General features: G+C 37.4%; 1 protein-coding gene across 15 annotated transcripts in view; it reads left to right on the forward strand.

Annotated features, from left to right (window-relative positions):
* Nucleotides 1-21,229, forward strand: part of caska (calcium/calmodulin-dependent serine protein kinase a) — a 408,353-nt gene that overhangs the window by 113,604 nt on the left and 273,520 nt on the right. For all 15 annotated transcript variants that reach the window (XM_059650307.1, XM_059650309.1, XM_059650310.1 and 12 more), the window contains one exon: nt 15,086-15,158. In XM_059650307.1, coding sequence (XP_059506290.1) covers nt 15,086-15,158 — 73 coding nt within the window. The remainder of the gene's footprint in view (nt 1-15,085; nt 15,159-21,229) is intronic.

Raw genomic sequence — 21,229 nt, forward strand, 5'->3', positions numbered from 1 at the left:
TTTGCTTCAGAATACATGTTGGGCTCGTTAGTCTACTGTTTTGGGAGGGACAGGCCACAAAGACAGGAGTAAACGAAAATTAGGAAGTTAATTTTGATAATTCACACAGGGATACTTTTTGTTTTGTCTGAACTAGTAGCAGTTACGTACTAGCTTCTGAAAGGTTGATATGCAGTTCAACATTGTATAGAATATTTGGTGATGTGATTTTAGCCTTGCGCAGTTTTTTTTTTAAACCCAATCTAACAATACATAAGTCATTGGAACATAAGTTAGGCATGAGTACTGTGGCATTGAAGGTATATTACAGGTAATTATTATATACAAACATTACATTCACAGGCGCATAATTGTCTGGGCTAATGTTAAATTATAACATTTTGCAGTGTAGCTTGCTTCCAATGGTGTCATGCTTTGTGATCCTAAGTAAGTGCAAGACTTCTATACTCTGGGGTCACATGCTGTCATATGAGCATTTCCCTTAAAGGTGTAATGACATACTGATTGAGAGATAGAACACAAGTTTCCCACTTCCTACAAAGATTTTTTAAACAATCCCAAACAGAGATACTTGGTGGAATTTGATAATCCTACAAACTGGTATAAAGCGGAGTGTTTCAAGACTGAGTTCAAACTTCAGTGTCACGTTTTGGAAATTTTACAATTAGTCCTAATCTGCAAGTTGTATACCTGTCCGGAAAAGTATCATTTTTCCCTGCACTTGTTTGATAACTTAGTTGCTACTGGTTGCTGTCACTCAATATCACCACACAATCAGCATCATCAGAAAGTTCTTTCGAACTCTCTTTATGCAGGATTAGTTTACCATCCATCAATGTGAGCTGGATTCTGTTCTTTCACGATATAGCAGCATGATCAGTAATTACTTTGTATATTGTAGAAACTTTTGCTCGAATTCAAGTATTGGCATTTCTAATTTGCACTCTGCCAAGTGTGCAGGTTTGGAAGTTCTATCCCTGCTCATTCATCATGTATCTTTTTCATTCTTTTCTTGCCTTAAAGTAGGATGTTCTATGTCTTGGAATTGTTGTCTGTTGGTAGCTGGGAAAGATTATTTGCACTTGGCCTCCGTGTAAGTTTCACTAGAGGTAGTAAACCTCCTTCATTCTATTGCTCAAAAACACAGCAATGCAACAAAAATGTTGCTTTGTTGCACACTACTTTATTGATCATGAATTTGATTGTGTGCCATACTTTGTGAGACAGTTAAAGTGAGTAGTAGGGAGACAATGTTGCATGGGCTTCTCCCCACTTAGTACACATCTTGAAATGGTTTGTCCATCTCATGTGTGTTGTCAACCACTATCCATTTCCAGGAAACCAAATAAATTGAAAATGGCACTCCTCGTGTCAGCAACAGTCATTCATGTCATGTCGCAGAGTTGCCAAACAGTGAGAAACTTGGAGAAACAAACTGTCACAAAGAGACTATCCCTGCCATGAATTGCAAATAGGTCCACTAGTACTTTTATCCAAATGTGGATGGAGCATTGCATGGGTGTAGAGTCTCCTGATGCTGGGCTTGATATGATTACTGTACATTCACAAATTGTCGTTTATCCTGATTTGTCCCTAGCCTGAATGCCGATACGTGAGTACTGGATATCATGTGTTCTTGGTGTGACAAACACATAATTTGGTGTAATGTTTGCCCTTGAAAATGACCTGTGATTTACAATGTTCATATGAACAAAATGAGTTAGTTTTTTCAGGTGATACTTTAATAATGTCTGGATGAACCTGGATAATGATCCTTTGCAACTCTTGTAGTTACTATTGTTAGGCATTTGCCAAATGCAGCACTTCATAACAAATCTGGTTAAATTGTAATTGATCAACCTTGAAACTTCATATCAACATCGAGGAATATTTTGTGTGAGTTGGATGATTTAACAGTCATAATCATTCTAGTATCAAAAGCAGATGCGCTGGCCAAATTGTGCAGTTCTGGCAGTATTTGGTGAAGAGAAAAGCAGAGTGAACATTCTAAGCCCAGTATGATGACTCTTCAGAACTGAATTGATCTGGATAACAGTCATTTTAATGCTAGTGAATGTGGAGAAGGAGGAACAAGTTTTCTTGTGTACTTCTGCACTTCTCAATACTTGTTGGCCCTGTTCCTTTCAGAGCTATCATTTCTACTGTTTACTATGTGTCTCTCCTTTGCCACCATTATCACTTATTTGTGTGCCTCTGCTCTTTCCTTTCCCCAAGATTCAGTTTAGCCCTGGTCATTCTTATTTTCTCATCTGTCTCTTCATTGATCTCACCTTAACCAAGATCCAATTTGCACTTCCTTTCTTAAGCACCCAACTCCCTTTCTCCCTAAAGCCCCCCAATCACAATTGCAAATTAATCTTCCATTACAATCCTGTTAAAGCTTGTTGACTTTTAAAGAAGAAATCTGAAGACTCAACAGTGAACCAACAGACTCGCACCATGAAGTTTCATTTTTTTCCCAAACAGAGACAATTTTTTTGTTTATAAAAAGAGAAATTAAACAAAGTAAGAACCACTGACTTGTCTCAATGGCTTTTAAAGACCTGTGCTATAAACAGAGTTCTGCAGTTCCTCCTGCACCACAAGCGTTCCATTTCCTCACAGATCTTAAAAGTTTATACAATTTATCAGGATCCAAGTCTCAAGTTATGCCGTAGCCCTCCAGATTTTACTTGAATTCTCCTTCATATTGTAACTGTCCATCAAGGTACACATTACATTGGAGTCCTTCCTTTTTAGCTTTTATTTAAATGATCTACTAAGTTTCTTTAAAGACTTCATAACTGAATTCCTGGCTCCTTGTATTATCTTTTGACGTACATATACTGTTATTTCCCAAACTATTCCCACAGCTTGTGTTCAGCTTTTACGAAATTTAGTTTTTGGATCTGACTGTTTCCTGCCTCAAGGCTCTATTAGGGTCGCTAGATTTTTTCCACTATGTGCAAGCTACAACAAGTCTTAAAGCCGATTTTCCATTGTAAAATCCAACCCAAAACGTTACTGCTTCTGAGTATTCCTAAACTGAATGGTTTTCTTCTCTCTGCAGACACACTGGATTTCCAGCCAAGCTTTTGCCTGAATTACAATCTCAGTAGCAACATGGCACATGTGACCTTAGCTTAGGAAGTACTACAGATTGACCATCTTTTATAAGAAATCCTACATTTCTAACAAAGACAGGATATGGTTTCCCAAATTACTGGCACCATTGCAAAGCTAAAAGGAAGCTCTCTCTGTTAATGGTCTTGCTTTTCTCACTTGAGTCAACATGGCACCAACCATTAGATTCCTAATTGTCTTAGGTTTGTTTAGTGTTGAACTTCCACTCAAAAGTTCCAATTCCCAAACTGTTATCTTCTATAAATTAAAAGCTTTATGTTATAATGTTTATAAGCCATGAATTAGATATTTGCAAGACTTCTGCAATTGTATTTTGGTTCTTTTAAGGTTTCATTGCCTTCCACCAACAGCTGAAGCTTTCATCTATTTCTATTAACTGTTCTCAACTAGCCTGATGCTTTCTGATCAGCTTTCTTCGACTGTGTGTAAATTCAGCTTATCCAGAACAATGCTGTTTCTGTTAATCTGTCACTACTGGGTATGCTGGCCGGTGTTGTGTCTCACCGTCTCATTGGTTTAAATTCAGTGATGAAAACCTTGATTTTTCAAATTTCCTCATTGTCTCACCTACCTCTGCCCCATTATCTCTAAAACCTCCTTTAACACTATTCTCTAACGTCCCCAAATTCTGTTGTATTTTGTGCATTCCTATCCACCCTGCCTTCCCATTGGCAGCTCTGCCTTCCGTTCTCGAGGCCCCATTCTTCACTATTTGCCCCCCTGAGGCACTCAGCTTCTTTGACTACTCTTGCTAATATTCAGATAAAAATGGTCATTGAAAGATACATCTGTTGAGTACTTTGGGTGATCTTTCTAAATAAGAGGTGTTGTATAAATGTAATTTATTGGCATTAGAGGTGCTAAATAAATGCAAGTCATTGACGATACAAAAGGTGTATTACTGAGCAGGCATACATGGCATGTATGCTTTCTGAAATGAAACTATTATTGTTCCTTTATCAGAAACTCGGAAGAAACATTGGAATATTTGGAATGAACGGTGAATGCACAAGATTACTAACCTTCTAAGGAGCTACAAATTCCTTTCTATAGTCCAAAGAGTCACGTAGACTCCAGCATCAATTCAAATCAAAAAAATCATTGTTAATTTCTCCACGACCAACAACGTGGGATCTCCATTTACCAGGAATAGAACGAGCCATATAATTACTGTTTGGCTTTGAGATCGAATAAGAAGCTGGGTGTTTTTAAGCTGAGAGGCTCACCACCTGACTCTTAAACTCAAAGCGGATGACACAGTTGTGATGGAATCCCCTCCGATTGCTACAATGGGTATAGTTCCAATATTCATAGAAGCTTGGCACTATCCAGGCCAAACCTATCAGCTTGATCACTACTCCATCAGTTACCTCCACAATTAGCAGGATGTGGCTGCAAAGTTTAGTAACTACAGGTTTTACTGCAGTAGCCTGCTAAAGATTCCTTGGCAGCAACTTACAAACGTGATCACCGCCATTAGAAGGGTAATAGCAGAAGGTGTATTGGAACATGACCACTTTTAAAGTTCCTTTTGAGTCTCTTTCATAGACTTATTTTGTCTTCCTTACATTATTGCTCAATCAAATCCTAAAATACATCATGTAACTGTACTGTGAAAGCATTTACAAAATATAAATTGCAGTTCAAGAATGAGCCCAGCAGCAACGAGGAATACGCATCACATTCGGGTATTAAGAGCTATACCAGCCCATATCTGATTCACACCATTTGGCTGACTAAGGAACTATCCGCTGAAGTACCTAAAAAGCCACTGATTTTCAACAGTTTGTCGCCGTTCAACAAGAGAGACTGTAATTGTTACTTTCGCCACTCTTTCAAATCGTTACAATTAATTTAATTTCAAAAACTTGTTGAAATCCATTTCATTGTGTTTGTAGCATGAATGATTGATAAGACCATAAGATCTAAGGGCAGAAGAAGGTCATTCAGCCCGTTGAATCAGCTATGTCATTCGCTGTAATATGGCTGATCTGATAATCCTAAAACTCCATCTTCCTGCTTTTTCCTTACAGATCTTGATTCCTTACTGATTACAACTTTTTCCTCTCTCAGCCTTAACAACCCAGCCTCAAAGGCCCTCTTAAGAGTCTTATGTTTCAGTAAGGTTCTTCTTGTTCTTCTAAATCCCAGTGAATACAGGCCCAATCTATTCAACCTTTCCTCTTGAGACAACTTTGGTATCATCCAAGTGACTTTCTCTAGATTGTCTCCAATGCCAGCGTTATTTCTGTTTAGACAACAGATCCAAAACTGATCAGAGTATTCTATCTCTGGTCTGACTAATGCTTTTTGTACTTAAGTCTCCCAGATGTTACAGCAAATAGTGAGAATGCTGGAGAAACTGAGCAGCCTGTGTGAACCAAAAGAGATTATGTGAAGTTTGTCTCTCCTCAGAAATTGCCAGACCTGCTCAGTTTCTCCAGCATTTTTTTTCTGAAGAAGGGTCCCAACCCGAAACATCAAGCTTTCCTGCTCCTCTGCTGCTTGGCCTGCTGTGTTCATTCAGCTCCACACCGTGTTATCTCGGTTTCTCCAGCATCTATGTTTGCTTCAGTTTTTTAGCAACTGCAGTATTTTGCCTTTTATTTGGATCCCTGCTTTTATATTCTATCCTCTTTGAAATAAAGACCAACATTCCAGTTGCCTTCCCTGTTATCCACTGAGTTTAGCCATTAGCTTTTTGTTATTTGTGAGAAAGGATGACCAAATCCCTCTGTAGCTTTCTGCAGCCTTTCTCTATTTAAGTTAAGTTCTACTCCTCTAGACTTCCTACCAAAGTGCGTAACCTCCCATTTTTCCCATGTTACATGTTACATCTGCCAAGTTTATGTCCACTCACTCAAACTGTAACACTTTCTGTGTCACCTTCACCATTTGCCTTTCCACTTGTTTTTATGCCATCCACAAATGTGGCCGTAGTGCATTCACTTTCTTCATTCAAGTCATTAATATATGTTAGAAATAATTTTGGCCCCAGCATTGATTCCTGTGACATTCCTCTAGTTATAAGTTGCACGTCATGGTGTCCCCAAAATGTATCCCTTATTCCCAGCTTTCTGTCATCCTTTAGTTAGCCAAGCTTCTCCCCACGCATGATTGGGAATGTACGGAGTATTGCAAATAAGGTTGAAAAGGTATTGATGAAGGTTGCCATTTGAAAATATGATGGAGCATTAACAGAGGCCTGCTTCACTTAGAGGCAAGACTGGGTGTTAAATATTGCTAGGTATAAGTCAGAAAAAAATAAAAAGGAGGGAGCGCATTACATTGCTGGAGAAAGAGGATATCTTGGGTAGACAAGGGCAGTCAATTTTGCTAGACCTAAAGAATAAAAAGGATGCAATTACGTTACTCAGTATAGTCCATAGATCACCAACCAGAGGGAAGGATGTGCCAGATCAAATCTGCAGGGAAATCATAAAGAAATGCCCACATTATTGAGTAACAATAATGTTGGACTTCAGTTCCTAAACATAGACTGAGGTACTGGTTGTAAGGAGCATTGAGGATCAAGTGTTCCTGGATTGCTTGCAGGAAATTTTTACAACAGTATGTGTCCAGCTCAACAAGAAAAGGTGCATTGTTGGACCCTGTCCTTGGAAATCAGTTGGACAGAATCGATCACATCTCAGTGGTGGAGCAATCAAGAGACAACGATCATTAAGTTCAGGATGGTGGTTGAGAATGACGTGCAACATTCCAGAGTAAGAAAAATCAATTGGCAAGAACTGATGCCAGTAGGCCAAGAAGAAAGCTGGGCAGGATTGACTGGAACAAGACATCGGTGGGGACAAACAGTAACTGAACAATGGGCTGCCTTGAAAGAGCTGATGGTTAGGGTACTGTCAAGGTATATTCCCTGAAATGGGAAAGGTAGGTCAAACAAATCTAGAGCTCCCTCCGTGGTGAAAGAGGCCACTAAAAATTAACATTAAAAAGGGAAAAGAATACATGCCTATGACTGATGAGGCAGAAAATACATTTGAGCGCCAAAAAGAATACCAAAGGGAATTAGAGGGAAAGTGAGAAAGAAAATAAAAGAAGCAAAGAGGAATTATGGAAAAAGACTAGCAGTTAACACAGAAAGGGATATCAAAGGATGTTATTTGTATATAAATAGTAAAAGGATGGTTAAAGGAAGAGAAGGGCTGAATAGAGATCAGAACAGGGACTTACACATAGAGACAATGTGCTTGTCTGGGATTTTAACTAATACATTGCATTCCTCTGTACAAAAGAAGAAAATACTCTGCAGGCCATAGTGGGAGAAACTGTCACCGAAGGATTCAAAATGAATAAGGAAGCAGCCTTGGATTGACTGTTGCTACATAGAGGTGACAAGAAATCAGGAGCAGATGAGATACATCCAAAGATTTTGAATGAAGTAAGGGTAGAAATTCAGTGGCACTGACCAAATCCTTTGGACTTCTTTAGCCTTCTCGGGACCCTGGGGAGGTGCCGGAAAACTGAAGAATTGAAAACATTGCAGTCTTCTACAAGAAAGGTAGAAAGATTATCACAGTAATTACAGATCTGTCAGATAAGCTTCAGTGGTGGGCAAGCTTTCACAAACAATTATTTGAGATAGAAATAATATAGATTTGGTATTAGTAGTCACATTTGATAAAAGTAGATTGATTAGAATAGATTTCTAATGGGGAATCATGCTTAACTAACTTGCTGGAGTTTTTTTTTTAAAAAGGGAGCAAGAATCCATTTGATTTCACGCCAAACTGTAGACTTGTGGGGAAAGTTACAGATCGTGGTATAAAGGACCTAGTAACAACATGGGTGCAAAATTGGCACAGTGAGAGGGAACAGAGTGTAGTGGTCAATGGCTTTTTTGGGGATTTCTAGGAAGGTTTTTGATTGAGCTGCACAGGTGTCATTATTGGGACCCTTACTTTTCCTGATATATATTAATGATCTAGATTTGGTGTGCAGGGGACATCAAACTTGAAAGAATTTTAAACTGAGAAGATGACAGTATGAAACTCCAACATGATATGGATAAGTTGGTAGAGGAGGTGGTTAGGTGGCAGTTGAGCTTTAATATAGAGAAATGTGAGGGTGATGCACGTTAGTAGGAAGAACACTGAAAAACAGTGCAAAATAGGGGATACAATTCTAAGGAAGGTTCAAGAGCAGAGGGACCAGGGAGTGTATGTGCATTGAACATGATCATTGAAGGTGGCAGGAAAAGAGCAAGAAGCAGTTAATAACGTGTACAGCATACCTGGGTATTTTAATAAGGTTGTAGTGTACAAGAACAAGGAGGTGAGGCTGAATTTGTGTACAGTTCTGGGCATCATGCTATAAGAAAAGATCCGAATGCATTCAGAAAGATTACAGAAGCGATTTCCAAAAAATGCTGTAGGAATGCGGATAGATTGAAAAAGGCTGAGATAATATTTGGAGGAGGTTTTCAGAAGCGTGACCAGATGGATAGAATAGATAGAGATGATGTTCCTGCTTGTCAAAGAAGCTAGAATGACAGGGCTTAGATCTAAACTTCTGTGCCAGAGAAGTGATCTGAGAAAAACCTTCTTCACACAGTCAGTAGATGAGCTGTGACATGCACTGCTTGGCAATGTGGAGGTTCAATTGAGGCATTCACGATGGCATTGGATGATTATTTGGATGAAATAATGTGCAAGGATAAGGGGAAAAAACAGGAGATTAACATTGGCACTTGATAGTGATGCTGTTTAAAGATCCAGTGCAGGCATGATGAACCAAGTGGACTCTTGTTCCATAACAATTCTGTTTCTGTGTTTATGTATTTCTAAATGTCTGTTATTACATTTCTTTATCACAGACTCATTGATAAGTCATATGGTGAATTTTAGAACAAATGAGCAAGTTCAAACGTAATATTGATTGAAATGAATAGTATTTATTCATGGGGTTATCACAAGATTACCTGAATGAAAACAATAGTTTTGCTCACCCAGGTAACTAGGTAGATTGAGATGAAGAAATTTTAAAGATTCATCCTACAAGTAACTTTCAAAATGACTGAAGATTATTGCTGCATGTTGTAAAATATTGCATTTACTTATTCAGCAATCTGAGAATGGTAAGATTGGTTGTTTGAACTTACACAGAACAACCCTTAAATAAGGATTCTATATTTGCACTTCATGTAAACTAACATATACTTATCAGAATAACCTGAAGTCAAAATACACCAATTTGTCAGAGCATTGTAAAAGCATTTCCTAATGTTAGATTATTATTCCTGGGTCAAATTACTAATGGCCTTGCATCTGAACACTTTAGGTTCTGTGTGTTTGTCTGAAGTTTTGCATCACTTCAGTTTTCTGATTGGTTCTCTGTGTGTAGCAGAATTTAAGTGCACTTTATCTCTTAGTACTTCCTAATAACTTCCTTTTCATTTATATTAATTTTATCTTTGTGTTTAGTACTCAGTTTATTAAATCACCTTGTGAGATGTAAAGACAGAAATCTTCAGAATGCTCCTATTTTCTCCATGTTGTTTTGTTTAAATCCTTACATTGAGCTCTTATGCTGTTTTCCTAGAATGGAACTCCTTAATGTTTTGCCTCAGTTTGCCTCCATTGCAGGACTTTAACCTGATCAGGAAGATTGTGGATTCAAATGCCATTCTAAGATTTGAATATGAATCTGGAGTGATTTAATTAAGATTGTTGTGTTGTCTGTGAATCTGTTTTGATTGCAATGTTAAAAGGACATTCTGCTTGCATACCTGTTGAGGAGAATGTTAAAATCTCATGATACTTTGGTTTATTGTTGAATTGAATCTGTACAGTTGAATTAAAATTGTGGAGAAAGAAAACACTTGTGCTCATTTATTTAATTAACTGAATTACTGTTTAATGGATAAGTCAGATGTTTTCACATAAAAAGTGATTTTAAATGAACAGAGTTTTCCATGATGTGGTTAACCTCTGCGTCAACATCCCCAAATCAGATTGATCAAGCAATTTTTTTACTTCCTGTTTACTGGACCTTGCTATTCCTGAATTAGCCACAGTATTGCCTTCCCAAAAAAGGAAATTCCTAATTATAAGTAGTATAGAAATGCTAATGCCCTTTCGTTCTACTTCAGCTTGCCTTCAAACATGATAACATTGAGTATTGGGATATCATGTTGCGGTTGTGCAGGGCATTGGTGAGGCCACGTTTGGAATGCTACGTATAATTCTGGTCACCCTTCTATAGAAAGAGTGATGTTAAACTTGAGAGTGCAGAAAAGATTTACAAGGATGTGGTCAGGAGTGGAAAAGCTGAATAGGTTAGGGCTTCTTTCCCTGAAGGATTGGAGGCTGAGGGGTAGCATTGTAGAAGTTTATAAAATAATGAGAGACATGGATATGGTGAATAGCCAACATCTTTTCCCCAGCATTGGTGAGTCCAAAGCTAGAAGACATAGGTTTAAAGTGAGAAGGGAAAGATTGAAAAAGGACCTGAGGGGTAACTTTTTGCAGAGGGTGGTGCATGTATGGAACGAACTGCTGGGGAAGTGGTGGAGGCGGGTACAATTAGAGCATTTAAAAGGCATCTGTATGGGTATATGAAAAGGAAGGGTTTAGAGGGATATGGACCAAATGTTGGCAAATGGTATTAGGTCAGATGGAAATATCTGGTGGGTGCAGATGAGTTGGATTGCAGGGTCACTTCCTGTGCTGCATAACTGACTGTGACTGCCCTTCGTTCAATATTCTTGTGAAAAACTTGTAAGTAGGTTTCAGATGTTCTTTCAAAGTGCACAAGCACAGTGGAACAGTACCTATCACACCTGTGATTCTGATTTGCAATCTGAAAACTTCACTTTACCCATACAGTTTGTTTTTTGAGTTTTTTCAGCTTGATAATCCATTTCTCCTGATAAATACATTTGTATTTGCTGAGTCTCATCAGACACTTCTGAAAATCCGTGTGCAGTGCATTCCCAAATTAATTTTGCTATTTACATAATTTTATAGGTACAGTCTTCCTTTTCTAAATCCGAGTTGATTGACACTGATTAACTTTTACCTGTCTGAGTGCATAGTAATTTCATTCTGTATTGTAAATTCTAGGAATTTGTAAATCCAGCCTGGTCCACATCAAAGCGAAAAAACAAAACTGGAGAGGTTCTATCATCATACAGCCTAAATTTAATTTCAAATAAATTACATTTCAACTTGAATTAATTCAATAATTCTAATGTGAGAACAAGATTTTACATATCCTTAATGGTCAAACAAACTTAACTTTATGTGGCGGTGTCTAGTTGCATTCTGAAACAAAATCCAAATATGTCACTTGATAAATTTATTGCACAATCTCCCGTAAGAAAGGGTTTGAACAAATTCAGATCAACAGTAATCTATTTGTTGTATTCCAAATGTCTGTTCCCTAGCTGTAGCATTGACCGCATAGATCTCAGTTACTGAATACTATCTTGTGAAAGCTTCATATGGCATTGATTTTTCTTCTTTCCAGAGGTCAGGTTGACTGACACTTTTTACATTCCTTTTACATTTTTGTGTGTTCTTAGAAACCTTCTTTTATGAACTCAGATGTTATATGTCGTTCCCTTACAAGTAAATAGCGAATTCACTCCAATGTCTGGCCGTGTTCAGTCACCAAAAACCAGTCATATCTGAATCAAGTGTGTATTACTCCAGCTCCACAATAAATGCTTCAATCTTAATTCACTTGGATTAATTAATTCAACACTGTAATTATTCAGGGGTAGCTAGGGGTGGACAAAAGCAAGTGGGCAATTAATGTGGTGCCAGGAGCTTTGCCCACATCATGAGGCCCAGAAGTTTATTTCAAGTGAAAAGATAGCTTCAAGTTCTTTACAAGAGTCTCGGGTTTACAAGGAGCAGTGGAGGGCTGTTTGATTGGTATTTCTTAAGTCTTATGAAGTTTATAAAATTTCCGTCTTTGTAGCCAACAAAAATTTGTCTCACATGGTGATTTTTTTAAAATGTACTTGGGGAACAGTTTCAAAATAATTTGCAATTAATAAAATGAGGGTTTTTTGGTCTTGGTAGCCTAGAGTTTTAGGGCAATAACAAAGTGACAGTGCTCACTCCTAATCTCTTTAAACAAAAAAGTGGTCCACAAAGTTCTACCATCTCTGGGATTAAGTTTTCTTTATTCCAATGTTATTTTCATTCTGGCATTATCTCGAACAGACAGCTATGTCCATCATTGTTATCAAGTATGCTAAGCAACTCATCATCGTGAAGAATTCTCGTAGCTTTTTTAATTCTTCCTGCCGGAATGGGTATTTTCATACATTTCCATATCATCTAGCAATTGCCACATCTTTGCTCACTCACTTAACCTATTTTATATCTTTTTTGTAGCTTCCTTACTTTCCTATCTATTTTTGTATTGTGAGCAAATTTGAGAACAGTTCTTTCCATTCCTTAATCTTTCTTGTAAAAATTGTAAACAATTTCTCTCAGTTTTTGTTGGCATCAGCTTAATTGGTATTTAAAATTCAAAAGGTGAACGGGGGGAAAAAAGATTTTACATTAAGCCTCAACAATTGAAAATGCTTTACTTGGAGTTTGCAAAATTCAAAAGAATTGTTGGGAAATTTTTGATTTCCTCTGAAGACTGGCAAATAAATGTTTGTGTGAGAATTAATTACTTAGAAAGCAATCCACTAATGTCACGAAGTACTGATCGCAATGAATAGCCAGCATTCTTTTAAAATCATATTTGCTTGAATCTTCAAAGTCATCTGGCCTTCATTTGATTGTCAATTTCTGTAGCTGGTAAGAAAACATTTTTTAAAAAAGATGTAGTATAGTGTAAGTTAATTGTTTTTAGGATGCTCAGATTTCTAGCCTTTGCAGTTCTTCAGTTTATTATACAAAAAATCATTTACTGTTTTCTAAGATATTAGTAAAGGTAACTCAGTTTAAAAATGTCATTTTTCTCAGTTGACTATTTTATTACTGTTCAATAAAACTGTTGGTTAAAGTGAAATTAGTGTAGAATTGTTCTTGTCGTAGACTAGGGTTATCCTGTGAAGCCATCGAACTGAATTAACAACTGCACTGTTTGTGAAAGGTAACTGTTCATGGCATGTATTGAAATTTTAATGAGAGTATAACTATATTATAAACTTGGTTTCCAAATATGATCCAACTCTTGACTTGGTTGGTAATTGCAATCTCAATGATCATCTTCTCAAACTAGATACTTACCAAACTACACAATACTTTGCTTCGTAATAGATGGCAATTCCATTTTTTCGTTTTAAGTTAGATGCATTTATTTGTCTACTGAGACAGTGTACTTGGATTTTGAGAAAGAAATTATTTGACAAAATTCTATATCTAAGCCAATTAAAGAAAATGTAGACAAAAAATGTATTAGCAAGTATATACATTAATTTTGAGTTAAAATGAAATCGTAAAGTGGATCACTCAGTGTACAGATCATGCCAAATTATATCAGAATTCACTTTTTAGGAGTGCCTCCACCTACTCCAGACCCTGTCCCATGTTCCATAACTTTCCATCCTCTTGTCGGTGGAAAAAAAACCCAATTTAAAGTGCTATAAATCTAACCTAAAGAATTTTTATCCAGCCATCAAACAAAGTTAGTTGCAGTAGGATAGTGATAAATTTGTCATATCTTCAGACACTATTACATCTGAAATTCCAAGCTTCTAAATCTCCTATTTTAATAACAGTTTCAGCAACGAAGTAGGTGAGGTGGTCGGAAATTGAGAATCCCATCACAACTCGTTGTATCAGGAATATTTTATGATGCAGTGCTACAGGAATGTATTTTGAGTTCAAGTAATTTAATATAACTTTGAGAAATGCATTTGTGCGCTAAATGTTTTGTACTCCATTGTTACTCCACAAGTTCTTGTTTTGATGCAGGAGATTACTTAACCATGTTCAATGGTGTAAAGCTTATGTTGCTTTGTTTGGATAAGACCTTTCTTGAGAGTTAGCCTTGCTTGCAAAAGACAAATCTAAAATGTCTGGAAAATCAGTGCTAAAATGTTTTCCACTTTGAAAATAACAAATTACAGGGAAATATGGTTGATCTGTTGAAGGCTCAAACATTGTGTAGACAGGACAAAAACTTTTGTTCATCTTGGTAAATATCATACTCCAGAATACTTGAGAGAGATCTACTATTAATCAACTATTAATTAATCAGTTAGCAAATTGTATATTTCCTTACTTCTAGGGAACGCTGAACATACAGAATGCATTTAAAATTCTATGCAGTGGCCACATTTTTAGGTTAAAATGTCCAAATATTTCTGGATGTTTCTTCACAAGGTTTTGGAAATATCCTGTGTGAGTTGAATGGAAAGAAATCTAATATCTGTCATCTGCAATGTTGTATCTGATCTCAAGTAAGTATTGGATGGTAGTGTAAGTGTGACATGGGGTTTTAGTGAATTAGTTAAAGAACTGTTTTGTAGTACAAAATGAGCCTTTGTGTTTTTAATAATTGCATTTTGACTTGAGCATTAAAAGTTGGTTTACATATGAATACATTTCAGTTTTCTGCTACACATTGTCCTCATGATACAGAAGTCGTGTTTCATGATGGTGATGCAACACATTGGAGTAATAACACACTGTGCCATGGTATAAGATGCAAGTTTGTGCTTTACATCATATATAAAACACAGACCAGAATTTTTTGTAAGGATGGGTAGGAAATTTCTGGCAATACCACTCACTGCCTTTAGGATATGCAAATATTTGAACCTGAGAACACAAGAGACACATTGGTTCGGTCTTCTGTTACACTTCCCTGTGAGCATTGGCATATTGAACTGATTAAAAGTGTTATGGCACAACTTTGAAGTTAAATTATTACATAGTATGTTCTGTTCTTTGCTGCTAACACCTAGAGATATGCATAATTCTAACTTTTTTTGTATTTGTAGTCACTACATGCGACAGATACTAGAAGCACTACGCTATTGTCATGACAATAATATCATTCACCGTGATGTGAAGGTAAGTTAATTGACTGGTGATGCAGTTTTATTTGCAGAAAATCCCTGAGCAGAGGCTCATTTGTGGAAGAATATGAATAAGTTAACTAATAAGTGAAACTATTTTGCTTAAGAACTTACAAAAGTCGATTCCAATATGTCTGCACATTTTTTAATTAAATTGAATAGGGAAATAGATAACCACCTATGTGACCTATTTGGAATTGACTTTATGGGCCAGGACGAATATTTCGTGTGTTGTAAGGTTTGTTTTGTTAGTGTTACTGGCCTATTCAGTCTGTATCACAAGAACTGTGCTGCTGCAAATCCAACTGCAGTTGAATAAGCTTGTTTGTTATATGTTGCTGATTTGATATCTGCTGTAAATAGCACAAGCTTGATCACCTATATTTTTAGCATAATGCCCACCTGTATTACAATGCAGACAATTGGCATTTACTTAGAAAATTTCTTGTTTGACTTTGTCATTGCATATGTAAATGTTATTTTGTCAATTGTTCTTCCACTTGAATCAACGATACAGAGTAATTTTTCTGAAGGTTGCTTGGAGGACCATGGATTAGTGTTATTCAGAACTTTAAAAAGAGTTGTTATTTCCAAAACCAAATGAATACAGATAGGCATAATGTAATTGAACAGAACAGGCATGAAGTCTTCAACAGCCTATTTGTTCCTGTCTTTCCCCCTGTGTTTTTGTACCTTCAGTTAGAAGTGCAAAACATTCATCACCAAGACAGACTATTCATTCCACTGCCTTTCCTCTTTTTTCTTGTTACCTTTCCACCTCTACCCACAAAACCAAAATTGTCCCTCATGTCTTTCCTTACTCTATACCAAAGGTTTATTTCTGTTTTCTCTCCTGTCTGTTCCATCCATGACTTCTATAAACTCATTTTGTCTGAGACCTTCTTGCTGTTTCAGTTCCATTCTTTTTAAAAGCTTGACAGATTTTCCACTCAGGAACCCTTTGTACATAACAGGACCCAAAACATTGGTGGGGGAAGAGATGACAATGTACAAACCACCCAGAAAAAATTCATTTGTGGGGTGTCTGAACAGCAAGTGGTTGCCCCTAAGTGCAATGAAGAAAATTAAGCGAAGGCTGATTTGTGCTCATGCTTGCTTCTGATGGAATCATGAAAACAGCAGCCTGTGATTGGAGGAAGAGGGAGTAGTTTAGGCAGGAAAGAAGTGCTATTAATGAGGGAGCTGCCAGGTGAAGACTGGGAGCCAGCCATGTTTTTTTCTGGGGCTGAAAGCCACCTCTGTTTCTGCTGAAACAGGCATCTGCAGAGTTCAAGGAAGGTGTAGCATGGGCAAAATAGTTTTAAACTTACAAAGTTAACTGGAAGCCAAGAAAATTGAAATCACTGAAGTAATGTATTACTTGTCAATGAATATCTGTAAATATTTAATGGAAACAAGTTAGCTGTGACCTCATCAGTCTGGAAGGCTCTTGTAGGGTGATGGCTTCCTGTGTGTAGCATGACCAGTCCACCTAACCTGCACATCTTTGGACAGTGGCGGGGAACCCCACACACACACACACACATACACACATACACATACACATACACACACACATACACACACACATACACACACACATACACACACACATACACACACACATACACACACACATACACACACACACACATACACACACACATACACACACACACACACAGAGAGAGAATGAGCGGACTCCATATAGACAGTCACCCAAGGCGGGAATCAAACTGCGTCCCTGGCACTGAGGTAACAGTGCTAACCACTGAGCCATCATGCTGCCAAGCCACCAAATGGCTGTAATGTAGTTAGATTTCCAGAAAGTATTTGATAGGTGTCTCGTTAAAGGTTATTATAGAAAATGATGTTGAGGGGTAACATATTAGCACGGATAGAAGGTTGGCTGGATAACAAGAAGCAATGAATAGGAATAAATGAATCCTTTTCAGTCTGGCAGGCAGTCACACAGGATGCACCATAGGTGTCGGTGCCTCAACACTTCACTATTTCTACAAATAACTTGGATGAAGTAACTGCAGATAAAGTGGATATATTTGCTAACTACACAAGGAAGGGTACTAAGGTATATTGTGAAGAAGACATAAACTTCTAAAGGATTAAGTGGGTTAGCAAAGATATGGCATGTGGAAAAGGGGAAGAGTGTGAATTCGTCCATTTTGGTAGAAAGAATAAAGAAGATGATGCAGAGATGTCTGGGTGTCCTAGTGCATGAATTGCAGTTAGTGTGCAGTTACAGCAAGTAATCAGGAAAGCTGATAGAATTATATTATTTATTGCGAGTGGAATTGAAGGCAAGAATAGGGAGGTTATGCTTCAATCATGCAGGCCTTGGTGAGACAGCATCTGGTCACCATACTTAGAGCAGGATGTTAAATGCATTGGAAGCAATTCAGAGAAAGTTTACTGGACTAATAACTGAAATGAGCAGGAGCAAAAACGGAAGCTGTTAGAAAAGCTCAGCAAGTCTGGCAGCATCAGTGAAGAAAAAATTCAATGTTAACATTTAAGGTCTGGCGTCCCTTCCTCGGAACCGTTCTGAGAAAGTTTCACAGGACCCAAAACGTTAACTCTGAATTTTTTTTACTTTACAGATGCTGCCAGACCTACTGAGCTTTTCTAGCAGCTTCTGTTTTTGTTCCTGATTTATAGCATCTGCTGTTCTTTCAGTTTTTACTGAAATGAGCAGATTGCTTTAAAATGAGGAAAGGCTAAACTGGTGCCAAATGGAGTTTAGAAGAATCGGAGGTGACTTAACTCAAAAATATAAAATCCACAGAGGACTTAACCAGGCTAACTTGGAAATGGTGATGGATAATGACGCAGGTTTAACAAATAACCTCAGAGTAAAAGATCCCCTAGGAAATAGTGATGATAACATGATACAATTTAGTACACTGTTTGAGAATGAGCAGCTTGGATAGGAAACAACTGAGTTTAACTTCAAGAAGGGAATTACACAGAAATGAGGATACGTGAACTGAGCAGATAGATTAACAAGAATGACAGTAAATAAACATGGCAGACATTTCAGGAGATAATTTGACTCTTGGCAAAAATACATCCCAGAAAGAAGGATAAGATTCTAAGAGGGAAGTTAAGGAGAAAGTAAAATTGAAATTGAAGCATATATAAGGAGACAAAAATCAACGTAGTCCTAAAGACTACAGTAAGTTCAGAATCCAGCAAAAAAGGACGAAAAACATAATAAAGAAATAGAAAATAAACTGAAGACAAACAAGTGTAGAATAAGAAGACTGACAACAAGAGCTTCTTTAAATATCGAGAGATCGAAGTGAACATAAGCCCCTTAGAAAGTGAATCTGTGGAGATGGATATGGGGAACAAGGTACTTGCAAAGGAGTTAAACAGAAGGTGTGCATCAGTATTTATGGTGCATGACAGTCGAACCTCCCACTAATAATAAAGAATAACGGGGAGGAATTAAGTAACATCATCACTAGAGAAGTAGTATTAGACAAATTTAAGGAGGCTAAAGGCAAGTGAGACCCTTGGCCCTGATGGTTTGCATCCTAAAATCCTAAAAGAGATAGTGGATGTATTGGTTGTAATTTTCCAAAAATTGTTAGAATATGGAGAAGTACAAGAGGATTGGAAAACTGCGAATGTGACCCCTCTGTTGAAAACCTGAAGAGCGATAAGCCTAACATCTATATTTGGAAAAGTATTGGAATCAATTATTAAGGAAATAATAACAAAAACAGAAGTTGATGGAAAAACTCAGCAGGCCTGGCAGCATCTGTGAAGAGAAATCAGACTTCATGTTTCAGGTCCAGTGACCTCTCTTCAGAACTCAGTTGTGAGCAAGGTTCACTAGACCTGAAACGTTAACTCTGATCTCCAGCATCTCTAGTTCTTTCATTTTTTGTAAATTAAGGAAACAATAAAATGTTTGTAAAACCATGGTCTAATCAAGCAAAGTCTTCATGGCTTCATGAAAGGAAATTCATGTTTGACTAACCAGGGTAGATAGAGAGGAATCAATAGTTAGGTTGTATTTCGACTTCCAGAAGATGTTCAACAAAAAGCTAAGTCATAAGACAAGGGTCCACGGTGTTGGCAATAGTATGCTGGCATGGATAGAAAGTTAACTATTGGGCAGCAAACAGCAATTGGAGACACGGGTTCTTTTCCAGTTTGGTGACCTGTGACCAGTGGGCACTTCTACGGGGAATGGTGTTGAGACTACAGCTGTTTACAATTAATATTAATGATTTGGAGGAAGAAAGTGTATGTTCTGTAGCCAGATTTTCAGATGACATAACAACAGGTGGAAGGGCAGGTTGCGAAAGGGACATAAACAATTTATAAAAATTTTTAGGGCACAGAAGTTGGCAAATGGTATGTACTATGGCAAAATGCGAAGTTCTTCATTTTGGAAGGAAGAACATAAGAGTATTATTTAAATGGAAAAAATGTACAGAAAGCTGAAAGTCAAAGGGAATTAAGGATACTTGTGCACAAAACACAAAGATAGTGCACATGCAGCAGGTCATCAGGAAGGCTAATGCAATGTTCGCCCTTATTTCAAGCAATTTGGAGAATTTGAGTCAGAGGTCTTATTGCAGTTATAAAAGGTGCTGGTGATACCACATCTAGAGTACCACGAACAGTTTTGGTCCCCTATTTTAAGAAAAGATTTAGGAGACAGTTGAGAATTGCCTTATGAGCAAAGGTTAAACAGATTCGAACTTGACTCATTAGAGATTGAAAGAATGAGGGGTGATCTTGAAACATATAGAATTCTTAAGGAGCTTAGCAAGGTAAATGCTGAGAGGATGCTCCTCCTCATGGGAGAATCTAGGACCCGAAGGCATTGTCCCAGAATAAAGAGTTGCCAATTTAAGATTGAAATAAGGAGGAATTTCTTCTCTGAGAGTTGATTGACTTTTGAACTCCTTGCCGCAGAGGTATAGAAGAATCAATAGATGAATAGAAAATTATGGGGAAAGGATAGAAACTGAACATGATTGTATGAATCAGCAATGATTCTGTTGAATGGCAGAGCATGCTTACTGGACCAAATGCTTCACTACTGTTTCTATATCTTATGGCCTTACATGGAAAGGATGTTTCCGTTTGTGGGAGAATTTAGAACGGAGTCATAGTTTAAAAATAGAATTGCCCATATAAGACATAAGGGAAAAAATTCTGGGGGTTGGGAGTCTTTGGAATTTCCTCACTCAGAACGCAGTGGATGCAGAATCTTTAACTTTTTCTAAGCCAGTAGTAGATATATTCTTAAATTCCAAGTAGATGAAATATTATTGGGGCTATGCAGGAATCCGAGTTGAGCTTTGAATCAGGCCAGTCATGATCTTATTGAATGGTTGAGCAGGTTTGAAAGGCTGAATTGCCTACCCTTGTTCCTTGCTTGTATTTCCATTTGCCTGTAGTCCATTGCTCCAGTTCTCACCTTCAATTTCCTGTTCTCCATCCTCAAGAAATACACTTCATCCAAGAAAACAACACTGTATTTGGCACTGCACTGTCTCCAGCATCAAATTTAAAATACTCGTTTTCATTTTTAAATTCCAACTTGTCTAGCTATGCCAACCCATCTAACCTCCACCAGGCTTTCAGTCATTCCAACCCCTCAGTTCTTGCAGTTGTGCTCTTTTTAATTATCTAATTTCTCTTCATTTCATTTCAGCATTGCCAGTTATGTGTTTAGCTACCTAAAGCACACCTCAGGAATTGTATATACAAATTTCTCCACTTTGCCATTCTCCTTTTACAGGCTTCTTTAAAATCTACTATTACGATTAATCTTCCTAATGTCCTTATTAAAGTCTAAGCAGCATTGTAAGACCCTACAATGCTTGGTTAACTTGTAAACTGTTAAGAATATTTTAAGAGTAGGTCAGAGGTTTTAGTTTATTTTCCATCTTCTCAGAATCACAGAATATTGGTCCCAATGGTCACCAATTCATACTAACCTATGATAACTTGTGCGTGTCCATGTATGTGAATGTTCTTGTTAAACAACTTCACAATGAAGTAAGTAAAATAAAAAATAAA

This window comes from Stegostoma tigrinum, chromosome 12 (genome assembly GCF_030684315.1).
Source record: "Stegostoma tigrinum isolate sSteTig4 chromosome 12, sSteTig4.hap1, whole genome shotgun sequence".
In the NCBI taxonomy this organism is placed as follows: domain Eukaryota; kingdom Metazoa; phylum Chordata; class Chondrichthyes; order Orectolobiformes; family Stegostomatidae; genus Stegostoma; species Stegostoma tigrinum.